The sequence below is a fragment of the Primulina huaijiensis genome, chromosome 2, assembly GCF_012295235.1.
Source record: "Primulina huaijiensis isolate GDHJ02 chromosome 2, ASM1229523v2, whole genome shotgun sequence".
NCBI classification, from domain to species: domain Eukaryota; kingdom Viridiplantae; phylum Streptophyta; class Magnoliopsida; order Lamiales; family Gesneriaceae; genus Primulina; species Primulina huaijiensis.
In genome coordinates, this window is record NC_133307.1 from 25,828,341 (window position 1) to 25,845,406 (window position 17,066).

Below are 17,066 nucleotides of genomic sequence, written 5' to 3' on the forward strand. Positions count from 1 at the left end.
ATTAAAAATATTATTTTAATAATATTAGAGTTCGTTTGATTTTTTAAACATAAAAAAGATACAATTTTTATTATTCAAATGCAAGATATTTATAATTTTAAAATATATTATTTATAATATTATATTTTTATTTTATATGATACAATAGTGTTTCGATCGTTTATAATTTTAAAATATATTATTTATAATATTATATTTTTATTTTATATGATACAATAGTGTTTCGATCTGACCGATCGAACATCTATTTTAAGATTGATATTATGAAAATAGTGATTAAACCATTTTAAATTGCGGTCACATGTTCCACGATTCATGAAATACTTTTAATTTCTTCCTATGATTTTTTCCTTCTTAATAATGTAGATTTTTAAAGTTTTTTTTTTAATGATGAAGCAAATGTCATACTAATTTCATTAAATTTGATGAATTGACAGGAAAAAAGAGGCATTGAGAAGAGTACATCTAATTAAATTCTAAATAGGACCCTCCGGCCCGTCCCAAGCTGGCCACATTATCAACGAAAATGAAACCAAGGAATTCACATGCAGCATTAATTTAATTAATAATTTTTGTAAACAATTCAGAGCAACGAAAGCGTTCATGTATGGATTGGAGATGAGAATATTATTGGAACTTGAATCTTGATTTTAGTTTAATTTGCTCTCCAATCCAGATGATGGGTTCTGTTCTGTACCACACTGTACATCCTCGTTATTTCGTTGATGACAAAAATGGGCTGGGCTGGTTTCACCTAAAGCAAGAGCTAAGCCATATTCCTCATTTCTGACCTATTTTTGGCATCATCCAATGCTAACAGATCTTGTGAGCTAACTATCCAACTGCAAACACAATTCATGTCGTATGGAAGTCCATGGATCCAATGTCACTTGCGAGGTTGAAGCTAAAACTGGGGAATCGGAGATGGAGAAGAAGCTTGAAAGTTTGAGGTAGGAGATGGAAGAAGGGGAAGTGGTTTTCTTTTGCATGCTAAGCTTGTTGAAATGAGAATTAGAAGATCTAAGTAGCAGGGAATTCATCATTCTTTTTCAGAGAATTGAGGGAACGCCCGGTGATTACTGCCAGTTATCCCCAGTAACTCAAAAGAAAAGGAAGGTTGAACTAAAATATATTTGAATTCTCGACTATCTTCTTAAATTTAATAAATAATTAAATACTAAATTTTAGCTTTTTTTAGGGTAAAATAAATTTTCATTGAACTTCCAAACCGTGGAGTATAACAGGGCTCAAAAAAATGGGACAAGAGTCATGGTACTCCGGAAGTTCCCCATAATGTGAGCCTTTAAATGCCAGAAGATGGGCAACTTGGTTTGTGGTTCGTCTACAGTGTTGAACTATCAAAGAGGACGCGGAGAGCAAAAACGGCGGACAAAAGATTCATTGGCAAAATGTGAAGGGTGATGAATAACTTTAACAGCATTAACTTTCCACAGAATCTTTGGAATCATAGGAAGTTCATATTTATTATTGCAATGAACTTTTATCCATCTTCTAGTAACATAGATTCCCAATGCATTTTACCCTTCTATCTTGTTTCTAAATATTACATGTCGCCATTAGTTTTATCATCGTCTTAAATTCTACATCAAATAGCATCTTTCAGTCCAGAAGTAAGCATTCTTTTAATCGACTTATCCATACTTCATATATATCAGACTAAACCTCACGAGGATTTTTCAAGAATATAATCCAAATATCAGAAATTTGTAAGAATAAGTTTGCGACCATACTCCAGCAATAAGACAAGTGAAATGAGATTATAGAGCTTCTATCAGTTATATCTACATAAAATTAGCAAATCTTGAATTAAGAATCACTCAAGTAGAAAGAATTAACATTAAATGAATGATTAATTTTTTCCAGGTTGAAGTGGAAGACAGCAGAAATAATTGCATTGTCAACGTTTCGAACATACAAGAATGAGAGAAGTTGCACAGGACAGATGATTTGTTAGAGCTCAATCAAAAGTTTCATGTAAGCTTGTGTTGAGATGGATCCAGGAATTTTTAGTCCAGGGTTTGCCCAGTTGATGATTGAGGCAAATTTGGAAGATGATGGAAAATTTTCAGTGATCCACTAACATCATTTTGGCCAGACCATTCGGATGGAGGAGGAGAAACTGATGATTAATTCTGTTGGAACAAACACGTCACGACTAATGTAACTTTACACTACGAGAAATCTCATGGGAAAAAAATTGCTCAATATTTTATCAAAAGTTGTAATTAGAAAAACCTGCCAAGTTGCAAATGAGTTTAACTGGAATGAATGTTAAAATCTAACAATCACTGAGGCAAAATCAGAGTTCGAATGAAAAATCAATTATCACAACAAAATTGATCTAATTATACAGCGCAAGAAGACAAGTAAGCTATTCTTTCATCATATAACTGGACAACAAGATGAAGATTCATATTGAATGCCCAGAGTGAAAGTATTGTTGGGACAGTATAATAGGAACAACAAGCAATACATTAACGTGATTATGCATTGGAAATTGAGGTAATACAAAATGGATGATCGTTAGACTAAAACAATCATCTTGCAATATTACATGGCTTTGAAGCAGCCTTAATCCTTCTAAATAGTGAAACATCAATCGGAACCCAGATCTCTTTTGAATTTCTCTCTCAAATCAGTCAGTGGTGATAGAGTAGTCTCCTGAAATAGTTATAGAGTTATCAAGTGAGAAATTTCCACTCGATTCAAAAGGTAAAAATACTTGACAAAGGACAATGATAAGAGAACGTGACTGATAGCTTGTTACTTTTAATTCACGCACACTAGCGGCCATGATGCACGCTTGATACGTGCATAATATGTACACAAATACAATACCAGGTATCACTGCAAGGACTACAAACAAATTATTTTAATGAAAATACTGGAGCAAGGAAGTTAAGGACTGAATTTTTCAAACGCAAGTTTGAGAAGTTTAAATTTTGAAAAATAAATTTTTTTGTGTATAAGTAATGAGGAGAAGGAGGGTACTTAAAAGGAAATTTGAATAACCACAACATCTTAATCAATCATGGTCAACTATCAAACAAGCAAGAAAGATTACATTTACTTTATACCATCTAAGATTCGAGTCGTAGAATCCTAACATTTCCAAAATATTTCACCTTGGAAGTTCAGGAAACTGCTCCTTTAACCAAAAGTGAGATGTGTAAATATTTAACTTACTAGGTGGTCTCCCTCTTGCTCCCATATGCTTGCCATGTGTTGAAACAGGAATTTCCACTGATGCATCAGATCAATTTCTAACTTAGATATCATGGTAGACCTTTCAGAATCATGTTTCTCAGTTCCCTTAGTCATGCGACTTCTTTCGGCCAATATGCTGGCTTCTTTCTGGCTCTTTCTCATTGCTAAAGACTTAAAATTATTGCAATTAGACAAAATGGGAGATTGAAATAAAATTCCACTCACTGGTACATATTAACCATTGGAAACTCTATCAACTGACCTGATACTCGGCCCCTAATGTCTTGGTAGTTGAGGTCCAACCATATATAAGCAGCTGTATGTCAAAACAATATACATGGACTGATCAAACTATAGCAACTAAAAGTCAGTAAAATGGGCAACAAATTAACACAGTTAAATGCTCTAAAACTAACAGAGCTTGCAGATACAAGCAACTAATGAATTAAAAATCGAAAGGCAGAATACCTTTTGTGCAAAAGGAACACGAGCAGGTTTTTATTGCATCAACCCCTCCACCCATAGATGGATATTTCTTGTTCTTTGAGTCAGAGGATTTTTCATCTCCAAATATTCTGGATTCCTGTGAGTCTGGGAAAACTGCACAGTTAATAGCGTCAAACTGACTCGTGATAAAATTATCAGCATTGTGACCTTCAACTTCATTGAGATGGTTGACGAAGTTCTTTTGAGTACTTTCTAAACTGACTTTGGCTTCACCAGCATCACAATTGATGCAGTCAAGAAGGCAATCACTACCAGTATCACTCACTGTGCTTGAAGTATTAGCAGAAGCAACGTCACCTAATTTATTTTTAGCTTTAATGTTGGCACATTCAAAAGCATTGCCCCTTCCAAGATCCAGCAGGTTAAGATAGCTGCTCTTGGATATTTTTGTTATGTTTGAGGCAACATCAACGGAACTTTTTCTTGCAACTTCAACCACAATGCTCTTTTCAGCGACTGCAGTAGAAATTTCCAACATCTTATAACCCTTCAACGAATCAAACTTAGCAAAAGGAAGGCTACCACCTGCTTCGGAGTCAACAAAATTATTAATCCTACCCATCTCAAGGTCAGAGAAACTAGAATCTTTACAATTTCGACTACCAATGTTATCCCTCATCGTCAATGCATTATGCACCGAGGACGAGGTATATCCAATAGTATTTACCGACACATTATCAGCAGCAAACATGGGATTAACACTTGGAGAGTCAGCCTTCCTTTCAATAAGTTTAACAGCATTCTTACCAATAATTTCCTCATTGTTTCCATAACCACATGTTAATTCAGCTTCAACATCAATCGATCTTTCAGAAAACGCAAAACTATTATCCGAATCTTGCACATTTAGGCCTTTATTATTCTCAGTGGAAACTTTAGAAATTCTCGATAAAACATCCCCTTTCAGAAAATCAAGATCGGTACATTGGCGAGGTGAAACGCGGACATGCTTGACGGTATCTTTATCGTTCAAACTATAACTCTTGACCCCACTTTTCTCTCTTTCAGAAAACCCTCTTTTACCTAGCCGATTAGTAACATCACCTAAAACCGACCTCGATTTACTAAACCCACCAGCATCATTCCCTTCAGACATTATCGGAACTCACTCGATTCAGCGAACCACAACCTTTTTCCCTTACGCAAACAAAGATACACAAACTTACAAAGTTATTGCACTGAAAAACTAAATTATGCGAGTGCGAGAAGAGTAAATGATCGGATCGGACGAAGATTTCGGAGAATTTTCGTAGGGTTCTGAGGGAGGGAAAATTGGAGATGCGATTTTTGGGAAATGGGTGGGTTTTCAAAAGGGCCTCTATTTTGTTTTTTGAATTCCGAAATTTGGGCGGCAGCCCACATCACACGCTTACTGTAATGATAGAAGAGAGTAGCCAAATGATTATCACACAGAATAATAATTTTTTAAAAACGTTATTAGGTGCATAAAATCTATGCTAACATAATTGACGCTTTTGCTATTCTATATGGAATAAAATTCATTCGGACAAAAATATCACTACTTGGATTCTCAAAATAGGAATTTGATGGTCGATAGCTTGTAGCTCATATGTCAATGTCACTAGGATTGTTCCTATTTCTATGCATAGGACAAATCCAGTCCAAGTTCAAAACCCAGGGGTTCCAGCTCAATTCCAACTGTTATCCTTTCTTTAAAATAAATAATAAGAAAAAATTGAACCGGACTGTTTATGGTTCCTAGCACCCCCAAACCATTATTCTTAATGGTCTGAGTCGGTTCCGGTTCGAAACCAGACTTGATGGAGCGGTTATGAACTAGTTACATGTTGAACCACCCCGTTGAACATATGCATATAACACAAAAGTTTCTTTTTTGGGACGAAATTTCAAATTTAAAATCCAATTGTGGTACAACCTCTTTTCTCTCCAAAGTAGAAGTTGGTCTCGAAAAATACGACACACTACCGTGAATTTTAAAACTATGTATAAAAAATTTACTCGAATAATTATTCCAATTAATTATAAAAAAAATATCTTTCAAATTTATAAGCTAAAAAAATGTATATAAAATATACTTTTTTAATAAATTTACCTGAAAATCTAATATTTATAAATATGTATAAAAAAAGTGTTTTCAAAATAGAGTGGACGGTTCTACTGGTTGAACCGAAAACCGGTCATGGATTCGGTCTGGAACGCACTCAAAAACCATTTTAGTGATCAATTATATCCAATTGGATCCGATTCGTACGACCTTTAATCCTCCTCTGCTTCCTAGTACTTTTGCAGGATCGATCCGCAGCTAGGCAAAGGTTTCCTCGGGTGGCATTGGCATATCGAGTGCTGGAACTCATACCATTGTTTCGGGTGACAATGACCAGGGCCCGGTCACGCCCTTTATTGGGCTCGCTGCAATTGGTTCCGAGCTCTTTACAAGCACCTCCGTCACAGTAATCATCTCCACAGTCTGTCTCCACTGGCACGGTGTAATGCCCCTAGGAATTGGTCACTGTTTCTTTCTGGTAGGTTAGTTTGGAGTTGACCCTGCTTCTGCACTCGATTCTGACAAAAGCACCTGAAATATATATAACTTGCGATTTCAATCACGAGTGTAAAGCATCAACAAGGCAACATACTTAACACACCGGCTTCAACTCCTCAGTATGAGAAACTTGACCATGTAACAATATTGATATATTATTTACGTACATATGCACTTCACTATATATCTTTGAATGAATCAAATCATGATTCGCAAGGATAGCAAATTCAAAGCAGCCCGTTTGAGCACTTAAAAAGTATCAATCAAAGCATATATAGCTAGTGAGAGTAAGATATAAGACACACATTAAGGCTCGGGAAATCCGGTGGAGAGTTAAGAGTAATTATTTACCGGCGATGTATTTAGAAGCCTCAGTCTCGAAACCGCAGCGGCAAGTGTCACAGTACACACAGCCCTTAACGATAAACGTGTCTCCAGCAAAATGAGCGGAAACGATGGCTGGAAGAACACATAGAAGAAGCAAGATTTTCGCCATTGGTAGCGTTGGAAGTGGAAATTGGAAAGTGATAATAGGTAAATAAGAAGAAAGATACACCATATCAGGTCGAAGCACCCGGGTTTTCAACTATCAACGCATGCATTCACCATTGGTAGCGTTGAATCAATTCAAGAAAGATACCCCCACTGCATTTCTTATAGAAAATTGGGATTTTTATTTGTACTGTTGTACTATGAAAATCACTTATCTTATATGATATTTTTCATTGTGAGCTTAAGCTCTCTTAAATTTTCTTTTTTCTTTACCAAAAAATACACCAGTCTACCACCAAATCAAAGAATCATAATTCACTCACCAACACTGATAGAACAAAAAACAAACCCCCCACTGATTTTCAACTATCAACGCATTCACCAATCAAGAAACAATGCAAAATTAAACAGAGACAGCATACACGTGGTTCGGCATTCAAGTTGCCTACGTCCACGAGGAGGCATCAGTTCTCATTCACCAAATTCAAGTATTCATTACAAGCAATGCCCAGAAAAAGAGTTAATTGAAAAAATAAGATTACAGATTGACCATTCTTTATCCTCTAATCAGTCTTCTTGCCTTCGCCTCTTTTCTTGGTTCCTGCTCTGGTTCCCTTGAATCTGCTTTGCGGACTGTGCGTTAGTGTTTCTCTCGAAAGGTCGGAAATTGGTTATTTATTCTTCCCAACGGCTAAACAAAGGTTAATGGGCTTTTTCTTGTTGGGCCCTTTTACTTTTCTTTGTTCAGCTTTACTTGAGGTCGTGACCAAATACCAAGGACAACAAACAAGTTCAGCAAACAATCCACTTCAGTTATGGTCCAATAAGCTTTCCATCTCAACCTTGGTTAATGCCAATTTGATGGACATGCCTTCGACAAATCTCCACCATGTCTGAAAGTTGGTTGTCTCCTCTCCCCCTGCTCTTCGAGCTAGTTTCTTTCCTCTATCCCATCTAAGTTTAGACAATGCTTAAATTTAGCTTGAGGTAATACTTTGGTCATTGCATCTGTCGGATTGTCCTTGGTGCTGATCTTCTCCAGCTTGATCTCCCCTTTTGCAATTATATTTCCGACAAAATGGAGATTCACATCAATATGTTTTGATCTTTCATGAAAGACCTGGCGCTTGGAGAAGTGCATGACACTGACTATCACAACGAAGTATCACTTGTTCTTGTTTTATACCAAGTTCAGTGATTAACCCCTTCAATCAAATTGCCTCTTTTATCCCTCGGTAGATGTTATATATTCTTCCTCGGTTGTTGAAAGTGCCACCACCGACTGTAGCTTTGCTTTCCAACATATTGATGTCTCATACACTGTAAAGACAACGCCAGTAATTAATTTTCTCGTGTCCAAATTCCCATCAGAATCCACAAATCTTGTGTAGTGTCTTCTTGTTGCTGGAACGGTAGGCCACGGCTTTCAGATTCTTTCAGGTATCTTAAAGTCCATTTGAGTGCTTCCCAGTGAATTTTCCACGGGTTTTCCATAAACCTTCAAATCACATTTATGGTATGTGCTAAGTCCGGCCTACAGCACATCATCCCATACACGATACTCTCCACTCCATTTGCATAAGGTACCTTGAACATTTATTCCTTCTCTGAATCATTTGTAGGTGACTGTTCTGAGGATAACTTTAGGTGTTGTCCAGGTGGAGTATTTACTGATTTTGCCTCATGCATGCTGAATCTCAACAAGACTTTCTTGATAAGGAACTAACTCTTCAAGTGTCATGGAATGATAATTGTTCATTTTGAACTAAAGCTTTCATGAGTTGCTTTTGATTTTTATCCAAAACACATCATACCAATGAAAATTTTCTTTTATTTTATTAACTCATGGTCTTCTCTTTGTATTTTCAATGTGGGCCTTTGATTGTATTCCCAACACGTTTATTTTGTGAAATTCTTTCTACTAATTTTCTTGAATCATCCGAGTTGTTATAGACAAGAAATTCGTCATAATAAAAAAATAATAATAAAAAACAGTGGCAATTTAGAATGTTAGTATTCGCGTTGATATTCCGTTTTGGATTCACTTATCGAATGCAGAGGCCTGGCATTTGCTTTGGCATTGTACAATAAATTCTTCACTCTCCCCATCTCATATATATGTTAACTGTTGCACATTCAAATAATTTTAGCATTTGAAATTAAATACATTGTCATATTCAGCTATATTAGATGTTTGAGCATCGCAATCATTTCACCTCACAATTGTTTTTAGACCTAAACAACTCGAACCTGTTTCAATGTATAATTTTTCCATTACATGAAACTTGCTACAAACCTTTCCATAACTAGTCTCCCTAGCGTAAGGCCTCACCCTCGCTGATGGGGCCGACTTCCGGTTAATAGATTTCCCTCGAATATTTGAGCTGCATTCCACTTTTGAAGAACCCTGGACCAGGAAGAGACTATATATATTAGTTCATAATATGCTATAGCCGCGTAAACGAAGACAAAAAAAATGATATTTTTCCTCACCAACGAGCTTTTGCTTCTTGTTGCTACACTGCACCATTGCTGATTCACAACACTTGAAGGGAGGCTTGATTCCTAGAGATATACGTACATTTTCCATGTATTACTATCTACAACTTTAGGAAAATATCAAATAAATGCATGTAAACATGTGCAAGGTGAATACCAGAAGTAGAACAGTTGCGCAATGCTTCAAGACCTCCAGATTCAATCTCACATCCTCTAGGCTCCTATATAATATAAAAAAATAATTTCGCTTTGATTTTCAATAAAATAATTTCTCACGATATCAGAAGCAAGAGGCGTAGGCTCTCCCCATTCAAGAAGTTGCGTGTTTTACGTAAATTTACAAATACCTGTGCTTCTGCTGACCAAGACCAAAATAAGCCGCCAACGTAGCCATCTAAACAAGATAACAAATCCACACCATTCAATACTAGAGCTACACATTCATGATCAAAATATAAAGTAATATGCACGTTGATCTTCGGGAAATATAGTTTGATTTTTGGTGAGTCTAAGTATACCTTCATATTTCCAGCCCGCCTGCCAAATTTCTGTGTCAGTAACCCCAAAGAGTCTACGATCCCATATGGGACGGGTGCTGGCCTATTAATCTCAGCAAATGCCTCTTTAATCCTAACACAATCAAACCTTTGAATGTTGTGTCCTGCCCATATCCTCCCATCAAGAATACTAAATATCTTATCAGCTACTTCCTCAAATGTGGGTGCTGTGCCTACTTTATCTCGTGTTATTCCATCACAACGCCCTGAATTTGACGCGACAGCTGACAAGTCCCTCGGCCGAATTAGTGTGCAGTAGCTATCGAGCTCTACCAACTTCCTTGGACAAACAACTATGGCACCAAATTCTAGGACACAAAACCTTTGCCCAGTTTTGGTTGGAACAGTGGTCTCTAAATCGAAGAACACAATTTCCGAGGGACCCCCGTTGTTCGTACTCGAAATAACCATTTTGAGGTTGTCGTGTGGATATAATGGCGACTATTCTGATCGTGTTATAGATGGAAGAACACGAGGATTGAACGAATGGATGAATGCATGAGGGCATTTAAGAACAAGAATATTCTTTGTCAAAATTGGAGAAGGATTGGATTGTAATTCAAGTTATGATTTAGTTTAGGCTATTGGACAAAGCTGTCCTTCGCTTCTTGACAAGGTTACATGTAAAAGCTATAATTATAGTGTTATTAATAAGTAAAACGGTTGGCTTATTTTTAGCTTTTCGGAAAAGTCAGATTTTTCACCCCTAAAAATATACAACATTTTGCTTTATTCCATGCGATTTCTCGATATCTTTGGTATCATGGATACCAAATTCAAAGATGGTGATATTTAAGATGGTCCGTATTTGGTTGGATTTGGTGAGGTCAAGTACATACGAAATACGATAGATACGTAAGTGGGGCACGCATTCATCCAAACAAAACTATATGCCTTAAGGTAACTTGTCAGCTTCATATTTGTCTTCTGGCTAGTGCGCTTTGTTTGAATTAGATCACGGTTACTTCTAATTCTACACGGGAACCCGAACGCAAATCCGACAAAGCATATTGAGTTGCATGGATTGAATCAATTCAATAATAACTCAGGAACGTGATACAATGTGTAAATTATCAGGGGGTTATCAAACTTATATATGCTTGAACTACATAAATATTTTTAGGTTGTGATTTGATAAAAATATTTGAAGCTATATATTTTAAATACATTTAATTGTTTAAATAAATTTATGTTGAGCGGATTTAATCATATCCTTGTTAATCCATGTAAATCCAATGTTAATTATGAATATTTGAAATATACTCATTCTTCAAGTCATCCTCCAAATAAAACGTCTAATTCAAAATCAAATCCTCTCTCCAAGCACATCATCGGTGTGTACCGTATAATTCAACCATCCAATGGAAATTAGCCCCGTGAGATATATCTTACCATGGTGCAGCATAGGATATCCCGTCACGTCTGATTCCATTCTGCGAGATCACATGCTTAGTCGGTCACATAAGAGACAACTCCATCTTCAAATTAAGGCTCTACCTTTTACCCTGAACAGAACTCTATGATTTGCTTTTAGATGACAAATCTGCCGACGGATAAGTTACATATTGATGAAGCAAAACCTCATGCCAAGTTCAGAAATTCCCAAAAAGTACAAGAAGAAAGTCTCAACCTTTAATTTGTTTCAAACTCCAAATAACATCAGTCCAGAGAAACACATTCTTTTAATTGACATATCCATACTTCGTATATATCAGACTAAACCTCACGAGGACTATTCAAGAATATAATCCAAATATAAGATATTTATAAGAGCAAGCTCAGGAACTGAATAAGCATGTTTACTACCGTGCTCCAGCAATAAGCCAAGTGAAATGAGACTGAATGGTTCTACTTTGAAGCTCACCTCAACCCGAAAGTATCTACAATATTGAGCATGAGATTTATGATATTCGGTTAGGTTTTGCTTGTTGGAAGTTGGAACCCCAAGGTTATAATTAATCTATTGCACGAAGCAGGTCGAACGACATACTATCAAAACACCGACCCATCACCAAAGCCACCATCAAAAGCTTCAACTAGGCATCACATAGAAATACTGGGATTTTTTTCATTGACTAACCCCCAAGATTATTATGTGATTGACTGAGAAGAAAAATCATATAGTTGTATAAAATAACTGCAGCAAGCGGCTGCATGTACATGGTATGATCCTAAGAATCACAAATTCGCCAAAAGACAAGAATGCTGACTTTATCCTCAGTTTCACTGAAAGATTGAAAAAATACAAATCATGGAGATGTGCGTCTACCCACAATTCAGACATTCATAAGCAGATGCAATTGTGCATAACTGAGAAATGGATCAACCATTAAGTACAATAAGCATGAGATCAACTTATTACAGAAATTTACATGTTATTGCCAACCATTTGCCAAAGCAAGGTAGTTGACGAACTCATGCCTTTAGAAGATTCCAAGTACCAGATAAACATTTTTTTTAGTAATTTATACTCGACATTTGGAAAGATATAGCAAAGAAATACGTGAAAGAAATCCTGCAACTGAACAAAAGCAAGGGCATCGTAAAAAGAATTCAACAAACGACTTAAGAAATCATGCAACTGAACAAAAGTATGGGCATAGTAAAAAGAATTCGACTAACAACTTAAGAAATCCTGCAACTGGACAAAAATAAGGGCAATGGTAAAAGAATTCGACAAAGACTTGAGAAACAATCAACATACAGGTCAATCAAAACATGTATATTTCCTCGTATCATTAAGTTTCAAAACAATCCCACCTCATATTCTCGTACATGAAGTATCAAAATCATCAGGAGCCACTCTTGCGATCCAACTACCTAGAGTCTTCTTTGTATCCGCGTGGTTTACATAAGCTAACTCATACATACTGCATAAATTCACCACGAGCGTCTCGTTCAACGCCATTGTTGGAATCCTCTCCAATGCACTCTCTAACACCTTGATTGAATCCGACAAGTCCCTTAGATACATTAAACAGATAGCTTTGTTATTAATCGCCACTACATCCGAACCGTCTCTCTCTATACATCCCTCGTACTCCCTCACTGCAGACACATAGTCCTTGGCCACTAAATACATCAAAGCCTTATTCCTATCGATTAAATTCCTCAAGCCCACATTCCCATCTTCGCTTCCCTCAGCCACCATCTTTTCCGCTACCTCAAAACTCTGTTTAGCCCCGTCCAAATCCCCATACTGCATTTGCACATAGCCCAATTTTGAAACCATTATGGGATTCTCTTTTCGCCTCAGCTCTTCCTTTAACAATGCCAAACAAACCCCGAACTCCTTCTGGCTCAAGTGGTGACTAATAATGGTATTTGATACCAAACTCTCCCGTCTCTTCCAAAGATTCAACGAAAATTCACTAAATTCATCGCGATTTCGCGATAATTTCTTGTCGCGGATGGAATGAAGGAGGGCATAGAGACGATCGAGGGACAACTGGCGGTTGCCTAGGGTGAAAGGCAAGTGAGAGTGGAACCAGCGGAGGGCAAAAGGGATCATGGATCCGGATTTATGATTCGGGTAATGATCCGGATAAGATTCAAATAAATACTGGGCGGAGTTATCGAGATCGTAGTCGTCCAGGGTTTGGAGCTCCTGGTGAGCGTCGGAGAAGCGGCGGAGCTTGAGAAGGGAGAGGATGTTGAAGGTGAGGTAAATGAGGTGCTCGTGGGGCTTGGAGAGGAGGGAGAGAGAGCGTGCACGGGCCACCTTATCGAGTATGGTGCGCCACGCGCCACGGCAAGCGAGGTCATGGAGGGCGGAAAGATCGTGGCAGTGTGAGTTGAGGGAGGCGTATGGGCTGGACAGTGGGTCGTCGGCCAGATCGAGCACAGCAGCTGAGGAGAAGGAAGAGTCTACGGGTGTGGATTCAGGTGTGCTGTCCATACCGGCAGTGGTGTGAATTTTTTCTCTCACAAAAGAAATTTATAAATTTTGAAAAATCCAACTGAAATTTATTTATTCGATAATCTATTACCATCTTTCAAGACGAAGGTATCATATTATCCACGTTAGAAAGCCGGTATCATCTTTTATTAAATTAATTATATTTGACCTCAAATAAAATTACAGTATGTTAGTTTTTATAATTATGATATCATTTTTATTTTAATATAAAATATATTAATAATAATAAAAATTTAACTCCAATTTTTTTTAAAAAATAAATACAATACAAGCACACAACAAATACTTCTTATGGCTAGTAATAATAAGGAAAGATCTTACTGAACGAGATGTATTTATATATCTATTTTTATATTTTATTAAGACTGAGGCACCCAAACTAACTGTTTGGTATGTCATATGACCAAATATTAAAGGTAAAAACTCTTTTGAGACGGTCTCACATGTCGTGTTTTGTGATACCAATCTCTTATTTGGGTCATCCATGAAAAAATATTACTTTTTATGCTAAGAGTACTATTTTTTATTATGAATATTGGTAGGGTTGATCCGTCTCACAGATAAAGATTCGTGAGACCGTATTACAAAAGACATACTCAATATTAAATTGCAATTTAAACCAATGGACATGAGTTGAAAAAAGAGGATAATAACGCTCACATTTCCTTTCTTTTTCTTTACTTTGTTTGATTGTTCTTCGAAACATATCATGCACGTTAACTTGAAATGACAGTTTCCAAGGCCCACAATCATCCTTGTACACAGCGACAAGCTTTTTTTCAGTCTCACTTTTTGCTAATATTTGGTCTGGATTTTTAGCTCTCTCAAAGACGGCGTTGCCACGAGCATGGACTCCTTGGAACCTGCCTCGAGCATGCAGGCGTTGAGACACGTGACATCAATTTTTTATGGTGGTCTCCCTAACATGTCTGCATTGGTGTTACCTCTACCGCGATTGCAGGTGCTAAAGTAATGTGACCGGAAATTGAAATTCTCTACACCAATGGCGTGCGCCTACCATGAGAAGGCGATGGAAACAAGTCGAGAAAATGAGAAGTTGAATATGGTCAGGGCCAAATTTTCAGATAAATTAATATGAAAATGTACTTTTTAATTGTATATTTTTGTATTGTGATTTCATTCATGTACATTCTGAAGTTTATTAATCATGTGTTATAGGTGAAAGTGTCTTAATTATATCTGTACGTTTGCATTTGAATGTTTGGTTTTTCTTTTCCCGTTTGATTATTATTGGAAAATCAGTAGAAAATTGCATGAAAATGATATCACAACATAATTTTTATTTCAGATATATAAAATTATTTTCTATACTATATTATAAACTTTAATACACTTAGAGTAACTAATTTTTGGTGTTATTGTCTGTTTTAATAATTAAATAATAAATATATTAAAAAAATGCTAAAACTTTAATGCAAACTATATGTAGTTCTGTGAGGGCCCGTTATCCTAATAACGATTTATTAACATGCAATCATGATTAATCAGTAAACAGCGGAAAAGTGAGTTAAAAATTTGCGTTTGGGCCTATATAAATTTCGGCATGACCTTCGCATAAATAGGACATACCAGAAAATCAAATACTCAAAATACACAACATATGTCCTCAATAAACACAACATCNGTCTTTTTAATTTAATTTTTTAATTTATATATCAAAATTGCAGTGTAGTCCCTCGCTATTTCTTATAATTATATTNCTCCAAATATATACATATAGTATCTGGGAGACAGCAACACCGCGCAGTACCTAAATACAACTGAACCCACTCTCAAGGAGCTCTGGTACTTTCTGAGGCTTCCTCTCGAACACCTGAGGTCGAACCACCTGTACCACCTGTCATGTCCACACACAAAAGACACGACAGCCCCCTCTCGGGGATCAGAAACCCCAGTACGAGACATCAAGAAACCACGATATATGACATAGAAATGCAATGATGCCATGCATGAATGCAATGCATGTATAGGTGCAATATATCAGGATATCAGGAGTCAAATGATCGATATCAACAATCATACATATATGCTCGAGCTGGTCCACGACTCAGCGGACCGTGCCTGGGATATGGCCCAGCCTCGAAGCCAACATCTACCTAAGCCGGACCGAATCAAGGTAGCCAAACATCTCCAGAACACCATATCATATCATATATATAACGGATCTCAACCGAAATATAACTGGATCTCAATAACAGATAGGCTCAATATGATATGTTCAGTGGTACTGATGTGTCTAACTAAAATAAAATGTGTGTGAACAAAAGAAATATTTTATTTTATTTTGCACATCAATTACCAACTGATAATATGCGAGTCAGCATATAATATCACATAAATCAACAAATAGCACATAAATCATACACAGGATCATCAGATGCCTCTGTCAGACATCGTGAAAATAACTGATCTCTACGTACCTCGACTAATTTACCAGTAACTTAAATCCTCAAGAAAGTCCTGGAAATGCCAACTCAGACAAATCACCTGAATATTAATTTAAATGGTCTTATTATCATATAAAAATTCCACAACCATTTAAATTCAACTATTTAGACATTTTAAATTCCTAAAATTCCAATATTCGATTAAAATGCCTAAAATCAATCATTTCTATGTTATCGTCGCAAAATATTCTTTTTAGCTTTGAAGGACGCTAAACCAATATGTAAGCGACTGCGATAAATTCTAGGTTCACCAGATTATACCTCCAACTCGCACAAGTCCGAAACCTACAATAATCACCCAATAATTAATTAATAATGATACAATATTTGAGTCGAAATTTAATTAAATTCACATACACAACAATCCGCACCAATATAGCTTGTACGTCCAATAACAGTGGCTAAACTCGAGCCTAAACCGACGATGACCGGCAACAGGCGGTGAACTCGCCGGAGAAGATGACCGGAATTCACGCACAAAATCAGAGCCGACGTGTCGTTCTCGAAAATTTGCAAAAGTGGTATCAAAAGAAAGCTTATGAGATAAGGAACAAAAACCCCTCAATCAATTTCCGAACTCCGGCGACGTACGGTGACGATTCAGCGGAGAAAGGGGCGGCGGGTTTCCGATGGGTTTTCGGGAATCTCGATTTTTCCTATCAAACGTAGTATCAATAGAAAGCTTACGTCGAGAGCTTTCCAACCGTATATTTATTTGAATTTTTCGATCACCGGTGCGGCCATAATCGGCGGTCAAAGCGGCGAAAATGGTGAAATGTTTTGACAGAAGTTACGGGCGAGGAGAGTGGATTCGTGTGTGTGAATAGGTGTAGTATGTGAGAGAGAGTGTATTATAATATATATATATATAT

At 36.8% G+C, this 17,066-nt stretch overlaps 4 protein-coding genes and 1 long non-coding RNA gene across 16 annotated transcripts in view; all 5 read right to left on the reverse strand.

Annotated features, from left to right (window-relative positions):
• Window positions 1-2,385: 2,385 nt before the first annotated feature.
• On the reverse strand, window positions 2,386-5,112 carry LOC140971006 (uncharacterized). 3 transcript variants are annotated; one of them, XM_073433035.1, is made up of 5 exons: window positions 4,033-5,110; window positions 3,697-3,942; window positions 3,491-3,544; window positions 3,208-3,392; window positions 2,386-2,682 (listed from the first exon to the last, which is right to left on the reverse strand). In XM_073433035.1, exons 1-5 carry the CDS (start codon window positions 4,829-4,831, stop codon window positions 2,617-2,619), a joined length of 1,350 nt encoding a protein of 449 aa, XP_073289136.1. In that variant the 5' UTR covers window positions 4,832-5,110; the 3' UTR covers window positions 2,386-2,616. The 3 variants fall into 3 exon arrangements, 2 of the variants coding, with proteins under 2 accessions (XP_073289136.1, XP_073289135.1); XR_012174232.1 differs by having other exon boundaries at window positions 3,208-3,399; window positions 3,697-5,112; XM_073433034.1 differs by having other exon boundaries at window positions 3,697-5,109.
• A 3,708-nt stretch (window positions 5,113-8,820) lies between these two features.
• Window positions 8,821-10,373, reverse strand: LOC140960718 (protein NEN4). Of its 2 annotated transcripts, XM_073418974.1 has the most exons (6): window positions 9,896-10,373; window positions 9,769-9,787; window positions 9,598-9,644; window positions 9,408-9,471; window positions 9,245-9,316; window positions 8,821-9,158 (listed from the first exon to the last, which is right to left on the reverse strand). In XM_073418974.1, the coding sequence occupies exons 1-6, from the start codon at window positions 10,216-10,218 to the stop codon at window positions 8,964-8,966; spliced, it is 720 nt and encodes a 239-aa protein (XP_073275075.1). In that variant the 5' UTR covers window positions 10,219-10,373; the 3' UTR covers window positions 8,821-8,963. The 2 variants fall into 2 exon arrangements, with proteins under 2 accessions (XP_073275075.1, XP_073275068.1); XM_073418967.1 differs by having other exon boundaries at window positions 8,825-9,158; window positions 9,769-10,365.
• Window positions 10,374-11,028: 655 nt separating this feature from the next.
• Window positions 11,029-13,759, reverse strand: LOC140971007 (uncharacterized). 6 transcript variants are annotated; one of them, XR_012174235.1, is made up of 3 exons: window positions 12,568-13,759; window positions 11,619-11,687; window positions 11,029-11,287 (listed from the first exon to the last, which is right to left on the reverse strand). XR_012174235.1 is itself a non-coding variant. In XM_073433038.1 (2 exons), the coding sequence occupies exon 1, from the start codon at window positions 13,703-13,705 to the stop codon at window positions 12,569-12,571; it is 1,137 nt and encodes a 378-aa protein (XP_073289139.1). In that variant the 5' UTR covers window positions 13,706-13,759; the 3' UTR covers window positions 11,029-11,240; window position 12,568. The 6 variants fall into 6 exon arrangements, 3 of the variants coding, with proteins under 3 accessions (XP_073289139.1, XP_073289138.1, XP_073289137.1); XR_012174234.1 differs by having other exon boundaries at window positions 11,029-11,279; window positions 11,611-11,687; XR_012174233.1 differs by having other exon boundaries at window positions 11,029-11,298; window positions 11,611-11,687.
• Window positions 13,760-15,504: 1,745 nt separating this feature from the next.
• The window catches only part of LOC140971019 (uncharacterized), an 8,312-nt gene continuing 6,750 nt past the window's right edge, over window positions 15,505-17,066 (reverse strand). The window contains exon 3 of the mRNA XM_073433062.1: window positions 15,505-15,584. Coding sequence (XP_073289163.1) covers window positions 15,520-15,584 — 65 coding nt within the window. The 3' untranslated portion in view covers window positions 15,505-15,519. The remainder of the gene's footprint in view (window positions 15,585-17,066) is intronic.
• On the reverse strand, window positions 15,594-16,992 carry LOC140971021 (uncharacterized). Of its 4 annotated transcripts, none has more exons than XR_012174238.1 (3): window positions 16,581-16,992; window positions 16,456-16,479; window positions 15,594-16,234 (listed from the first exon to the last, which is right to left on the reverse strand). It is a non-coding gene; the product is annotated as an uncharacterized lncRNA (long non-coding RNA). The 4 variants fall into 4 exon arrangements; XR_012174239.1 differs by having other exon boundaries at window positions 16,446-16,479; XR_012174237.1 differs by having other exon boundaries at window positions 16,566-16,992.